This window comes from Vespa crabro, chromosome 16, assembly GCF_910589235.1.
Source record: "Vespa crabro chromosome 16, iyVesCrab1.2, whole genome shotgun sequence".
NCBI classification, from domain to species: domain Eukaryota; kingdom Metazoa; phylum Arthropoda; class Insecta; order Hymenoptera; family Vespidae; genus Vespa; species Vespa crabro.
The window spans coordinates 5752683-5766773 of NC_060970.1; the positions used below are offsets into that span (position 1 = coordinate 5752683).

Consider the following 14091-nt stretch of genomic DNA (forward strand, 5'->3'; position numbering starts at 1 on the left):
TAAAATTGAAATAAAAATAAATATTGTGTTTATCCTTCGTTAAAGAAAACAACTTTTTCGATCTTAATCGATATTCATGACTATTTTGCATTTATTATAGATTAACTTCACAGTTCATCGCGTGCCGATACATTAATAATTAAGTAAGTACTGTACAGTCGTTTTCATTAATTCTGTAAAGAGAATTAATACTGAAGGCGAACAACTTGTCTTTCTCAACAACTTTCTCCATATTTTCATAGCAATAATGTAAACAGTGGCTAACACTGATACTCTGTAATCAATTGCTTTATGATTTTTAGATGTCGTGTATTTGCGTGCGTGCGTGCGCGCGTTTTTCTTTCTCCATTAAAGCTATTCAAAAAAGGCAGTAGTGTGTAGGTGTGTGTGTGTGTGTGTGTGTGTGTGTGTGCGTGCGTGCGTGCATGCGTGCGTGTGTCAGAGAGAGAGAGAGAGAGAGAAGAAAGCCATTCCAATTATACGATAATACTTGTCATCTACAAAATTTATGAAAAAGTCTGTACTTTGTTTTATAACTAATTTTTTTTCTATATTCTTTAATAAAATTGTGCTCGATCAGCGAATAATATAAATTATTAATCTAAAATAAACTGAGATCGCTCGAAAATATCAACGGTCGGTCGATGCGAAGCTTTTAGAGTTAGATTCTGTGACATTGTTCTGTCTTGCGATAATAGCATATTCTTCCATAATCTCTTCAGATTGTATCTTATTGAAATATGTTTCTCGTTCCTGGTGTGTGTAACAGGTATCGTCAAAATTGAAATGTAATCCGAGAACGATATTCAATGCGGATGTATCATACGCGTGGCAGCCGGAATAACGGTATTGTGGTCTTTTATTAAATCGACAACCTGCAGATTGGGCACCTAAAAGCATCCATCGTTATTATGTGCATAATACTTGATTACAAAAGGTCAACATTAAATGTGTGTTGTAATTACAAACCTATAGGGCAAATACAATCTCTCGTTAGTGCGCATTGAACCCAAGGTAGCATTACCTTTTCCCTAATCTCTTTCGTGTTTCTAATCACGACATGCGATGCTCTTATAAGAGGGAGGAAAAAGAAACCCTCTGCCGACGTGTGAAAATACTCGTACATCTTTGGATGAGTTAAAGAACTAATGGCGTGCCTGGTAGGCCAGGTTAATACTCCTGACTTTGGAAAGAGATATTTTGAAATGTCAGATGAATTTAACCGCACATTTGAATCCATGTATAGAATACAACCTAATGTATTCAAAGCTGTCTGTAATATGAAACATCATTGATAAAATGCATTGATTGACAATAATTGAGAAAGAAGAAATAATGTTGCACACACACACACACACACACACACACAATTGTCGCACCCTCATATACAATATACATATATGTGTGTATATAAGTAATCAATTACTTGTATAACTAGAGGTCTGTAAACGTGTAATCTATCATCTTCTACGTGAGCTGGAAATGGAGTCAAGTCAAAGTGAATCGCATTACACCTTGTTGAGTTACAAGTAGCCTTGATACTTTGGAAAGACTCTTCGTTCAAACCAACGCTATAAAGTACAATACTATTATTTGGCAAGAAGTGACTGACATTTCTAACAAAGCCATAGGCATGTTGTTCGCTTCCTGGCCTTATAAGAGTTACTACTGTCACATTCTGAGGCTTGAGACTTAGAGGCGTCGTACTTGTTTGGCCATCAAGACCAAGTAAAGCTAAATACTTTGAATCGGTCACCAGTCGTTTTTCCTCAACATCTTTTAAGTTTTCCTGTAATTTTAAAATGTAATTATAAAAATCTTCTTTCCTCGCAATATTATGTAGATTTAAGATTTACAATAAGATTTACAATAATTTAAATACCTGAAAATTCCGTAATTGTTTGTGAGTTTCTGTAACAAGAGTTTGTATGGAAGGTCGTTGATTGCTGAAAGCAATAAAAACGATGCTGCTCCCTGCTATGCAGATTAGCAATAATAATAGTCCCTTGATGCGCATCTCTCATCGTTTGTACGGATTTATTTTCAATTTCGAAACAAAAATACTGATATGCTATTGCTTGCATCAAGCTCGTCCTTGTGAGCTTAGGTTATGCATAAAACCACGATGATGGTATAATACATATATGAAAATATATAAAGATGACATACAACACACACGCAACTCTCTCTCTCTCTCTCTCTCTCTCTCTCTCTCCCTCACGCAAGCTTGCGCGCGCGTACGCGCGCGCTAGCTATCAGCTGGTCACATTGCTCGATAATAATAGTTAGTAGAACTTTGATCATACACTTATTCTCCAAATAAAATATTATTATAGATTAGATTAAATGTTTTTTTCTTGATAGTTGTACGTCTATCTATAACATCTACGTTATTCCTACGTCCCTGTCAAACGTTGTTGTAAACTCGAATCGCGACCCACCACGATTCTCTTAAACTAATTCTCTACTCACCGCCAGCTATGCTCTTCTCATCGTTTATGTTAATTGATAAGTTAAGCTCGTTGAAGATATTCACCAACGTATAAAAACAAATGTACGAAAAAGTATATAACGAAACATTCATTGAGAAATTAAATTCTATGTAAGCGCTTGATCACAAGGCGCATTAAATGCGTGATACAGTACTGACCGACAAAGCTTTCTACGAACGATACTAGGAGGCGCTTTAATCAAAGCGAACGACCAATCATATTACTCGATAGCAATAAGCAGTAATATAAGTAATATTTGATGATTCAACGTAATAAATTTTATACAAAAATGTATGATGCAAAAGCATACAAATAATTTTAAGCATTGATAAAACATTGTTTAAGTAAAAGCATATCTAAGATAATTGATATAACGATGAGTAAACTTAAAATTATTCGATTTTTGGTCTCCGTTCACAAAAATAATTCAAATATATGCATTCTCGTGCGATTCTCATGATTGGCTAATCTTTAGCGCGGCTGAAGAACGTTGATTGGTTAATAATCGTTGTCTTGGAAATACATTGGTTGGTTAGTATTGTACTTACTCATTGGAGCTAGTTTATTCGAAGACATTTTGACCGTCAATGATAAAATGTTGTTTGTTGAATTTATTTCGTTCACATAAAAAGATTTACCTTCATTTGAATATAGACGTTTGAGAAGTAGGATTTTTGATATTGGAATAAAAGACGGGATTTAGACTTTAAAGAGAACACTTTGGAATATTTTTTTATCTCTTCCTGACGATCTGTTTCTAGTTTCTTTTTTAGGGACATTTTGTAAGTTCTTTCTAATATTTTGTCGGCCTTGTTAATGTCTCCGAATGAAAAGTATCTACAAGCGCGTAACTTTAAACAATAATGATCCTAAGCAATCTATTAAGTAATTTTCCAATTGATAAATAATCACGTAGATCTTGTAATGGCAATGAAGTACATATTAGACATTTCATTGTATTCTTATACAAGCAATATCAAAGGAGATATTAGGAAAAGAATGGAGCCGATAATAAAAAGAAAAAGTAGCTTCACGCTTGCTTTGAGGGAAATAATACTATCTTTTTTAGGGCTCGACCATCATTTCTTCTTCGAATACGTGACAAGGAAGCTTTCAGAGTTGCTTTCAGAGTTAAGAGGAAAAAAGAAGAAGGATAAACGTAAGACGAAGACGAGACGTGGTTGCCATGTGGTAATGTTTTGCTTTTGCTTGCGCGATACTTTGTTCGATTTTGTTTAATAGTTGTTAGATTTTATTCTAATTAATAACCGTTTATTAATCAGCCTTCATATCAGGTTATATTAGATTTTTATCATACCATCATATGAAAAATATTGGCGCAAAGTTTAACGAGGATTATGTAACGAGGAGCACGCGCGGAGAATAATATTCAAAATTTTTTTTGCAGTGAACAATGTATACGAGCAACATATTCGTACGATGGATAACAGCTCGACAAGCCTTTGATTACGTAAAGCGTTGCATAACACTTAAAATGCGTTAGATAGAACAGTTTTTAGTCAACCTTCGTCGATCGATAATGACAACAAGAAAGGACCATTGGAAGGGTGATGCGAGATTGGAAGGGTGAAACGTCCGTCTCCTTTTGTATTTCGAGGAGTAAACGTCGAAATAGATTCTTTCTATACCGCTGCATTCAATCATTTTATAGATACGACCATTTCATAATTATTTTATGAGCGTAGAGTGTACTTGGCATAAGATGAGAGAATAATTAAACAATATTAGATTGCGTAAAGTGTTGCATAACACTTGAAACGCGTTAGATAGAATAGTTTTCTTTTAAACCATCGTCGTTCGATAATGCCAACGAGAAGAACCATTGGTAGAAGGATGCGAGATATCATCACGTCAGTCTCCTTTCATACTCGAAGGTGTAAACGACGATATGAAATCTTTCCGTACCGCTGCATTAATTCGTCTTATAGATATAACCATTTTATAATTATTTAAACAATGTACAATGCACTCGGAGTACAATGAGATAATAAATAAACAATATAGGCTTACGTAAAGCGTTGCGTAGCTCGTAAGATGCGTTAGATAAAATAGATTTTATTCAACTTTCGTCGATCATTAGTGCCATTCAGTAGGAGCATTGGAGGGACGGGTGATACGAGATACCGTAGCCAGTCTCCTTTCGTACTCCGGGGTGTAAATGTCGAAATGAAATCTTTCCGTATCGCTACATTCATTCGTCTTATAAATACGATGATATTATAATTATTTAAACAATGTATAATGCAGACGGAGTACGATGAGATAATTTATTATAATTAAATAATATTACAGTTTGTAAAGCATTGCATAGCACATAAGAGGCGTTAAATAGAATTGTTTTCATTCAACTTTCGTCCATTGATAATGCCAACGAGAAGGACCATTGGAAGAGCGATACGAGATACCACGTCAGTCTCGTTTCGTACTCCGAGGTGTAAACGACGAAATGATAGCTTTCCTTACCGCTACATGCACCCCTTTTAGACATACAGTCATTTTATAATTATTTAAACAATGTAGATACACTCGTAGTACGATGAGACATTAATTAAATAATTTTATATTTCGTATAGCGTTTCATAGCACGTAAGAAGCGTTAGATAAAATAGTTTTTAATCAACCTTTGCCGATCGATAATGCTAAAAAAAGGACCTTTCGAAGGACAATATGACAACCTCGGGTCTCCTTTCGTACATCAAGGAATAAACGACGAAATGCAATCTCTCCCGTACGACTACATTTAATAATTTTACAGATACGACTTTTAATTAATAATATAAACAGTATACGATATACGCGAAATGCGATAAAACAATATAAAATATTACATATTAAAAAGACAGAAACGAGCGAGAAACTTAAAATAATTCTAATCTAAAATGTACTTCAAAATTATATCTCGCAGTTGTTGGCACTGTGCAGGAAAAACATAAACGGTACTTTGATTAAGTCTGATAATAACCGAGTTGGTCTCTAGTAGCAATACGAACACAGCACATCGGCACTTTCCTTTCATACACGTGGAAACTAATAAATTAATAATTACGATAACTTTATAATAATTTAAACGATTTTTACTGCACGCGAGAAAGAAAAAGTAATAATTAAACAATAGTACATTTATTTAAACATTAAAAATTCTGAATTGCTCGCGAGGGTTAAAATAATTTTATTATAAACTTCGAGTACTTAAAAGTTTTAATTTCGGAGCGGTTTTCTCTGGTAATATAAACATAAACGCATCTTTTCACGACTTTGACAGTTCGCGACTTAGATTCCTCTTGCACTCCGACGTGTGCACTTCGTGATTCTCTTTTCTAAACGCTAAAACTTATAAATTAATATTTTCGGTAATTTTATAATTATCTACATGGTTTTTATAGCTCGCGGGATAGAATAGAGTATTATTTAAACAATACTTCATTTATTTAAACAATAAAAAGTCTGAATCGCGCGCGAGACTTAAAATAATTCTAATATAAACTTCTAGTACTTAAAAATTTTAATTTCGGACCGGTTTTCTCTGGTAATATAAACATAAACGCATTTATACACGACTTTGATAGTTCGCGACTTAGTTTTCTCTAGCACTCCGACCTGTGCACTTCGTCATTCTCTTTTCTAAACGCTAAAGCTTATTAATTAACATTACCGATAATTTTATAATTATCTACACGGTTTTTATAGCACGCGGGATAGAATATAGTAATATTTAAACAATACATCATTTATTTAAACATTAAAAATTCTGATTCGCTCGCGAAGCTTAATATAATTTTAGTATAACCTTCTAGTACTTAAAAATTTTAATTTCGGACCGGTTTTCTCTGGTAATATAAACATAAACGCATTTATACACGACTTTGATAGTTCGCGACTTAGTTTTATCTAGCACTCCGACCTGTGCACTTCGTCATTCTCTTTTCTAAACGCTAATGCTTATTAATTAACATTACCGATAATTTTATAATTATCTATACGATTTTTATAGCACGCGGGATAGAATATAGTAATATTTAAACAATACTTCATTTATTTAAACATTAAAAATTCTGATTCGCTCGCGAAGCTTAATATAATTTTAGTATAACCTTCTAGTACTTAAAAATTTTAATTTCGGACCGGTTTTCTCTGGTAATATAAACATAAACGCATTTTTACACGACTTTGACAGTTCGCGACTTAGTTTTCTCTAGCACTCCGACCTGTGCACTTCGTCATTCTGTTTTCTAAACGCTAAAGCTTATTAATTAACATTACCGATAATTTTATAATTATCTATACGATTTTTATAGCACGCGGGATAGAATATAGTAATATTTAAACAATACTTCATTTATTTAAACATTAAAAATTCTGATTCGCTCGCGAAGCTTAATATAATTTTAGTATAACCTTCTAGTACTTAAAAATTTTAATTTCGGACCGGTTTTCTCTGGTAATATAAACATAAACGCATTTATACACGACTTTGATAGTTCGCGACTTAGTTTTCTCTAGCACTCCGATCCGTGCACTTCGTCATTCTCTTTTCTAAACGCTAATGCTTATTAATTAACATTACCGATAATTTTATAATTATCTATACGATTTTTATAGCACGCGGGATAGAATATAGTAATATTTAAACAATACTTCATTTATTTAAACATTAAAAATTCTGATTCGCTCGCGAAGCTTAATATAATTTTAGTATAACCTTCTAGTACTTAAAAATTTTAATTTCGGACCGGTTTTCTCTGGTAATATAAACATAAACGCATTTATACACGACTTTGATAGTTCGCGACTTAGTTTTATCTAGCACTCCGACCTGTGCACTTCGTCATTCTCTTTTCTAAACGCTAATGCTTATTAATTAACATTACCGATAATTTTATAATTATCTATACGATTTTTATAGCACGCGGGATAGAATATAGTAATATTTAAACAATACTTCATTTATTTAAACATTAAAAATTCTGATTCGCTCGCGAAGCTTAATATAATTTTAGTATAACCTTCTAGTACTTAAAAATTTTAATTTCGGACCGGTTTTCTCTGGTAATATAAACATAAACGCATTTTTACACGACTTTGACAGTTCGCGACTTAGTTTTCTCTAGCACTCCGACCTGTGCACTTCGTCATTCTCTTTTCTAAACGCTAAAGCTTATTAATTAACATTACCGATAATTTTATAATTATCTATACGATTTTTATAGCACGCGGGATAGAATATAGTAATATTTAAACAATACTTCATTTATTTAAACATTAAAAATTCTGATTCGCTCGCGAAGCTTAATATAATTTTAGTATAACCTTCTAGTACTTAAAAATTTTAATTTCGGACCGGTTTTCTCTGGTAATATAAACATAAACGCATTTATACACGACTTTGATAGTTCGCGACTTAGTTTTCTCTAGCACTCCGACCTGTGCACTTCGTCATTCTCTTTTCTAAACGCTAATGCTTATTAATTAACATTACCGATAATTTTATAATTATCTATACGATTTTTATAGCACGCGGGATAGACTATAGTAATATTTAAACAATACTTCCTTTATTTAAACATTAAAAATTCTGATTCGCTCGCGAAGCTTAATATAATTTTAGTATAACCTTCTAGTACTTAAAAATTTTAATTTCGGACCGGTTTTCTCTGGTAATATAAACATAAACGCATTTATACACGACTTTGATAGTTCGCGACTTAGTTTTCTCTAGCACTCCGACCTGTGCACTTCGTCATTCTCTTTTCTAAACGCTAATGCTTATTAATTAACATTACCGATAATTTTATAATTATCTATACGATTTTTATAGCACGCGGGATAGACTATAGTAATATTTAAACAATACTTCATTTATTTAAACATTAAAAATTCTGATTCGCTCGCGAAGCTTAATATAATTTTAGTATAACCTTCTAGTACTTAAAAATTTTAATTTCGGACCGGTTTTCTCTGGTAATATAAACATAAACGCATTTATACACGACTTTGATAGTTCGCGACTTAGTTTTCTCTAGCACTCCGACCTGTGCACTTCGTCATTCTCTTTTCTAAACGCTAATGCTTATTAATTAACATTACCGATAATTTTATAATTATCTATACGATTTTTATAGCACGCGGGATAGAATATAGTAATATTTAAACAATACTTCATTTATTTAAACATTAAAAATTCTGATTCGCTCGCGAAGCTTAATATAATTTTAGTATAAACTTCTAGTATTTAAAAATTTTAATTTCGGACCGGTTTTCTCTGGTAATATAAACATAAACGCATTTATGCACGACTTTGATAGTTCGCGACTTAGTTTTCTCTTGCACTCCGGTGTGTGCACTTCGTGATTCTCTTTTCTACACGCTAATGCTTATTAATTAACATTATCAATAATTTTATAATTATCTATACGATTTTTATAGCACGCGGGATAGAATATAGTAATATTTAAACAATACTTCATTTATTTAAACATTAAAAATTCTGATTCGCTCGCGAAGCTTAAAATAATTTTAGTATAACCTTCTAGTACTTAAAAATTTTAATTTCGGACCGGTTTTCTCTGGTAATATAAACATAAACGCATTTATACACGACTTTGATAGTTCGCGACTTAGTTTTCTCTAGCACTCCGACCTGTGCACTTCGTCATTCTCTTTTCTAAACGCTAATGCTTATTAATTAACATTACCGATAATTTTATAATTATCTATACGATTTTTATAGCACGCGGGATAGAATATAGTAATATTTAAACAATACTTCATTTATTTAAACATTAAAAATTCTGATTCGCTCGCGAAGCTTAATATAATTTTAGTATAACCTTCTAGTACTTAAAAATTTTAATTTCGGACCGGTTTTCTCTGGTAATATAAACATAAACGCATTTTTACACGACTTTGACAGTTCGCGACTTAGTTTTCTCTAGCACTCCGGTGTGTGCACTTCGTCATTCTCTTTTCTAAACGCTAAAGCTTATTAATTAACATTACCGATAATTTTATAATTATCTATACGATTTTTATAGCACGCGGGATAGAATATAGTAATATTTAAACAATACTTCATTTATTTAAACATTAAAAATTCTGATTCGCTCGCTAGAATTAAAATAATTTTAGTATAACCTTCTAGTACTTAAAAATTTTAATTTCGGACCGGTTTTCTCTGGTAATATAAACATAAACGCATTTTTACACGACTTTGACAGTTCGCGACTTAGTTTTCTCTAGCACTCCGACCTGTGCACTTCGTCATTCTCTTTTCTAAACGCTAAAGCTTATTAATTAACATTACCGATAATTTTATAATTATCTATACGATTTTTATAGCACGCGGGATAGAATATAGTAATATTTAAACAATACTTCATTTATTTAAACATTAAAAATTCTGATTCGCTCGCGAAGCTTAATATAATTTTAGTATAACCTTCTAGTACTTAAAAATTTTAATTTCGGACCGGTTTTCTCTGGTAATATAAACATAAACGCATTTTTACACGACTTTGACAGTTCGCGACTTAGTTTTCTCTAGCACTCCGGTGTGTGCACTTCGTCATTCTCTTTTCTAAACGCTAAAGCTTATTAATTAACATTACCGATAATTTTATAATTATCTATACGATTTTTATAGCACGCGGGATAGAATATAGTAATATTTAAACAATACTTCATTTATTTAAACATTAAAAATTCTGATTCACTCGCGAAGCTTAATATAATTTTAGTATAACCTTCTAGTACTTAAAAATTTTAATTTCGGACCGGTTTTCTCTGGTAATATAAACATAAACGCATTTATACACGACTTTGATAGTTCGCGACTTAGTTTTCTCTAGCACTCCGACCTGTGCACTTCGTCATTCTCTTTTCTAAACGCTAAAGCTTATTAATTAACATTACCGATAATTTTATAATTATCTATACGATTTTTATAGCACGCGGGATAGAATATAGTAATATTTAAACAATACTTCATTTATTTAAACATTAAAAATTCTGATTCGCTCGCGAAGCTTAATATAATTTTAGTATAACCTTCTAGTACTTAAAAATTTTAATTTCGGACCGGTTTTCTCTGGTAATATAAACATAAACGCATTTTTACACGACTTTGACTGTTCGCGACTTAGTTTTCTCTAGCACTCCGGTGTGTGCACTTCGTCATTCTCTTTTCTAAACGCTAAAGCTTATTAATTAACATTACCGATAATTTTATAATTATCTATACGATTTTTATAGCACGCGGGATAGAATATAGTAATATTTAAACAATACTTCATTTATTTAAACATTAAAAATTCTGATTCGCTCGCGAAGCTTAATATAATTTTAGTATAACCTTCTAGTACTTAAAAATTTTAATTTCGGACCGGTTTTCTCTGGTAATATAAACATAAACGCATTTTTACACGACTTTGACAGTTCGCGACTTAGTTTTCTCTAGCACTCCGACCTGTGCACTTCGTCATTCTCTTTTCTAAACGCTAAAGCTTATTAATTAACATTACCGATAATTTTATAATTATCTATACGATTTTTATAGCACGCGGGATAGAATATAGTAATATTTAAACAATACTTCATTTATTTAAACATTAAAAATTCTGATTCGCTCGCGAAGCTTAATATAATTTTAGTATAACCTTCTAGTACTTAAAAATTTTAATTTCGGAGCTGTTTTCTCTGGTAACATAAACATAAACGCATTTATACACGACTTTGATAGTTCGCGAGTAAGTTTTCTCTTGCACTCCGGTGTGTGCACTTCGTGATTCTCTTTTCTAAACGCTAATGCTTATTAATTAACGTTATCGATAATTTTATAATTATCTATACGATTTTTATAGCACGCGGGATAGAATATAGTAATATTTAAACAATAGTTCAATTATTTAAACATTAAAAATTCTGAATTGCTAGCGAGGCTTAAAATAATTTTAATGTAAACTTCTAGTACTTAAAAATTTTAATTTCGGACCGGATTTCTCTGGTAATATAAACATAAACGCATTTATACACGACTTTGATAGTTCGCGAGTAAGTTTTCTCTTGCACTCCGACCTGTGCACTTCGTCATTCTCTTTTCTAAACGCTAAAGCTTATTAATTAACATTACCGATAATTTTATAATTATCTATACGATTTTTATAGCACGCGGGATAGAATATAGTAATATTTAAACAATAGTTCAATTATTTAAACATTAAAAATTCTGAATTGCTAGCGAGGCTTAAAATAATTTTAATGTAAACTTCTAGTACTTAAAAATTTTAATTTCGGACCGGTTTTCTCTGGTAATATAAACATAAACGCATTTTTACACGACTTTGACAGTTCGCGACTTAGTTTTCTCTAGCACTCCGACCTGTGCACTTCGTCATTCTCTTTTCTAAACGCTAAAGCTTATTAATTAACATTACCGATAATTTTATAATTATCTATACGATTTTTATAGCACGCGGGATAGAATATAGTAATATTTAAACAATACTTCATTTATTTAATCATTAAAAGTTCTGATTCGCTCGCGAAGCTTAATATAATTTTAGTATAACCTTCTAGTACTTAAAAATTTTAATTTCGGACCGGTTTTCTCTGGTAATATAAACATAAACGCATTTTTACACGACTTTGACAGTTCGCGACTTAGTTTTATCTAGCACTCCGACCTGTGCACTTCGTCATTCTCTTTTCTAAACGCTAAAGCTTATTAATTAACATTACCGATAATTTTATAATTATCTATACGATTTTTATAGCACGCGGGATAGAATATAGTAATATTTAAACAATACTTCATTTATTTAAACATTAAAAATTCTGATTCGCTCGCTAGAATTAAAATAATTTTAGTATAACCTTCTAGTACTTAAAAATTTTAATTTCGGACCGGTTTTCTCTGGTAATATAAACATAAACGCATTTTTACACGACTTTGACAGTTCGCGACTTAGTTTTCTCTAGCACTCCGACCTGTGCACTTCGTCATTCTCTTTTCTAAACGCTAAAGCTTATTAATTAACATTACCGATAATTTTATAATTATCTATACGATTTTTATAGCACGCGGGATAGAATATAGTAATATTTAAACAATACTTCATTTATTTAATCATTAAAAGTTCTGATTCGCTCGCGAAGCTTAATATAATTTTAGTATAACCTTCTAGTACTTAAAAATTTTAATTTCGGACCGGTTTTCTCTGGTAATATAAACATAAACGCATTTTTACACGACTTTGACAGTTCGCGACTTAGTTTTCTCTAGCACTCCGGTGTGTGCACTTCGTCATTCTCTTTTCTAAACGCTAAAGCTTATTAATTAACATTACCGATAATTTTATAATTATCTATACGATTTTTATAGCACGCGGGATAGAATATAGTAATATTTAAACAATACTTCATTTATTTAAACATTAAAAATTCTGATTCACTCGCGAAGCTTAATATAATTTTAGTATAACCTTCTAGTACTTAAAAATTTTAATTTCGGACCGGTTTTCTCTGGTAATATAAACATAAACGCATTTATACACGACTTTGATAGTTCGCGACTTAGTTTTCTCTAGCACTCCGACCTGTGCACTTCGTCATTCTCTTTTCTAAACGCTAAAGCTTATTAATTAACATTACCGATAATTTTATAATTATCTATACGATTTTTATAGCACGCGGGATAGAATATAGTAATATTTAAACAATACTTCATTTATTTAAACATTAAAAATTCTGATTCGCTCGCGAAGCTTAATATAATTTTAGTATAACCTTCTAGTACTTAAAAATTTTAATTTCGGACCGGTTTTCTCTGGTAATATAAACATAAACGCATTTTTACACGACTTTGACAGTTCGCGACTTAGTTTTCTCTAGCACTCCGACCTGTGCACTTCGTCATTCTCTTTTCTAAACGCTAAAGCTTATTAATTAACATTACCGATAATTTTATAATTATCTATACGATTTTTATAACACGCGGGATAGAATATAGTAATATTTAAACAATACTTCATTTATTTAAACATTAAAAATTCTGATTCGCTCGCTAGAATTAAAATAATTTTAATATAAACTTCTAGTACTTAAAAATTTTAATTTCGGACCGGTTTTCTCTGGTAATATAAACATAAACGCATTTTTACACGACTTTGACAGTTCGCGACTTAGTTTTCTCTAGCACTCCGACCTGTGCACTTCGTCATTCTCTTTTCTAAACGCTAAAGCTTATTAATTAACATTACCGATAATTTTATAATTATCTATACGATTTTTATAGCACGCGGGATAGAATATAGTAATATTTAAAAAATACTTCATTTATTTAAACATTAAAAATTCTGATTCGCTCGCGAAGCTTAATATAATTTTAGTATAACCTTCTAGTACTTAAAAATTTTAATTTCGGAGCTGTTTTCTCTGGTAACATAAACATAAACGCATTTATACACGACTTTGATAGTTCGCGAGTAAGTTTTCTCTTGCACTCCGGTGTGTGCACTTCGTGATTCTCTTTTCTAAACGCTAATGCTTATTAATTAACGTTATCGATAATTTTATAATTATCTAT

At 31.6% G+C, this 14091-nt stretch overlaps 1 protein-coding gene across 1 annotated transcript; it reads right to left on the bottom strand.

Annotated features, from left to right (window-relative positions):
• Positions 1–53: 53 nt before the first annotated feature.
• LOC124429751 lies at positions 54–2644 on the bottom strand. Its single transcript, XM_046975389.1, has 4 exons — positions 1883–2644; positions 1427–1789; positions 970–1273; positions 54–890 (listed from the first exon to the last, which is right to left on the bottom strand). Exons 1-4 carry the CDS (start codon positions 2015–2017, stop codon positions 631–633), a joined length of 1062 nt encoding a protein of 353 aa, XP_046831345.1. The 5' UTR covers positions 2018–2644; the 3' UTR covers positions 54–630.
• Positions 2645–14091: the final 11447 nt, after the last annotated feature.

What these genes read in the sequence shown, in the direction of transcription:
- LOC124429751 (XM_046975389.1), bottom strand. Translation starts at nt 2,017, where the DNA reads ATGCGCATCAAGGGACTATTATTATTGCTAATCTGCATAGCAGGGAGC. An exon ending in ACAGACCTCTAGTTATACAA is followed by an intron (nt 1,274 to 1,426) that starts GTAATTGATTAC and finishes TTCATATTACAG; the next exon opens with ACAGCTTTGAATACATTAGG. An exon ending in AGATTGTATTTGCCCTATAG is followed by an intron (nt 891 to 969) that starts GTTTGTAATTAC and finishes GGATGCTTTTAG; the next exon opens with GTGCCCAATCTGCAGGTTGT.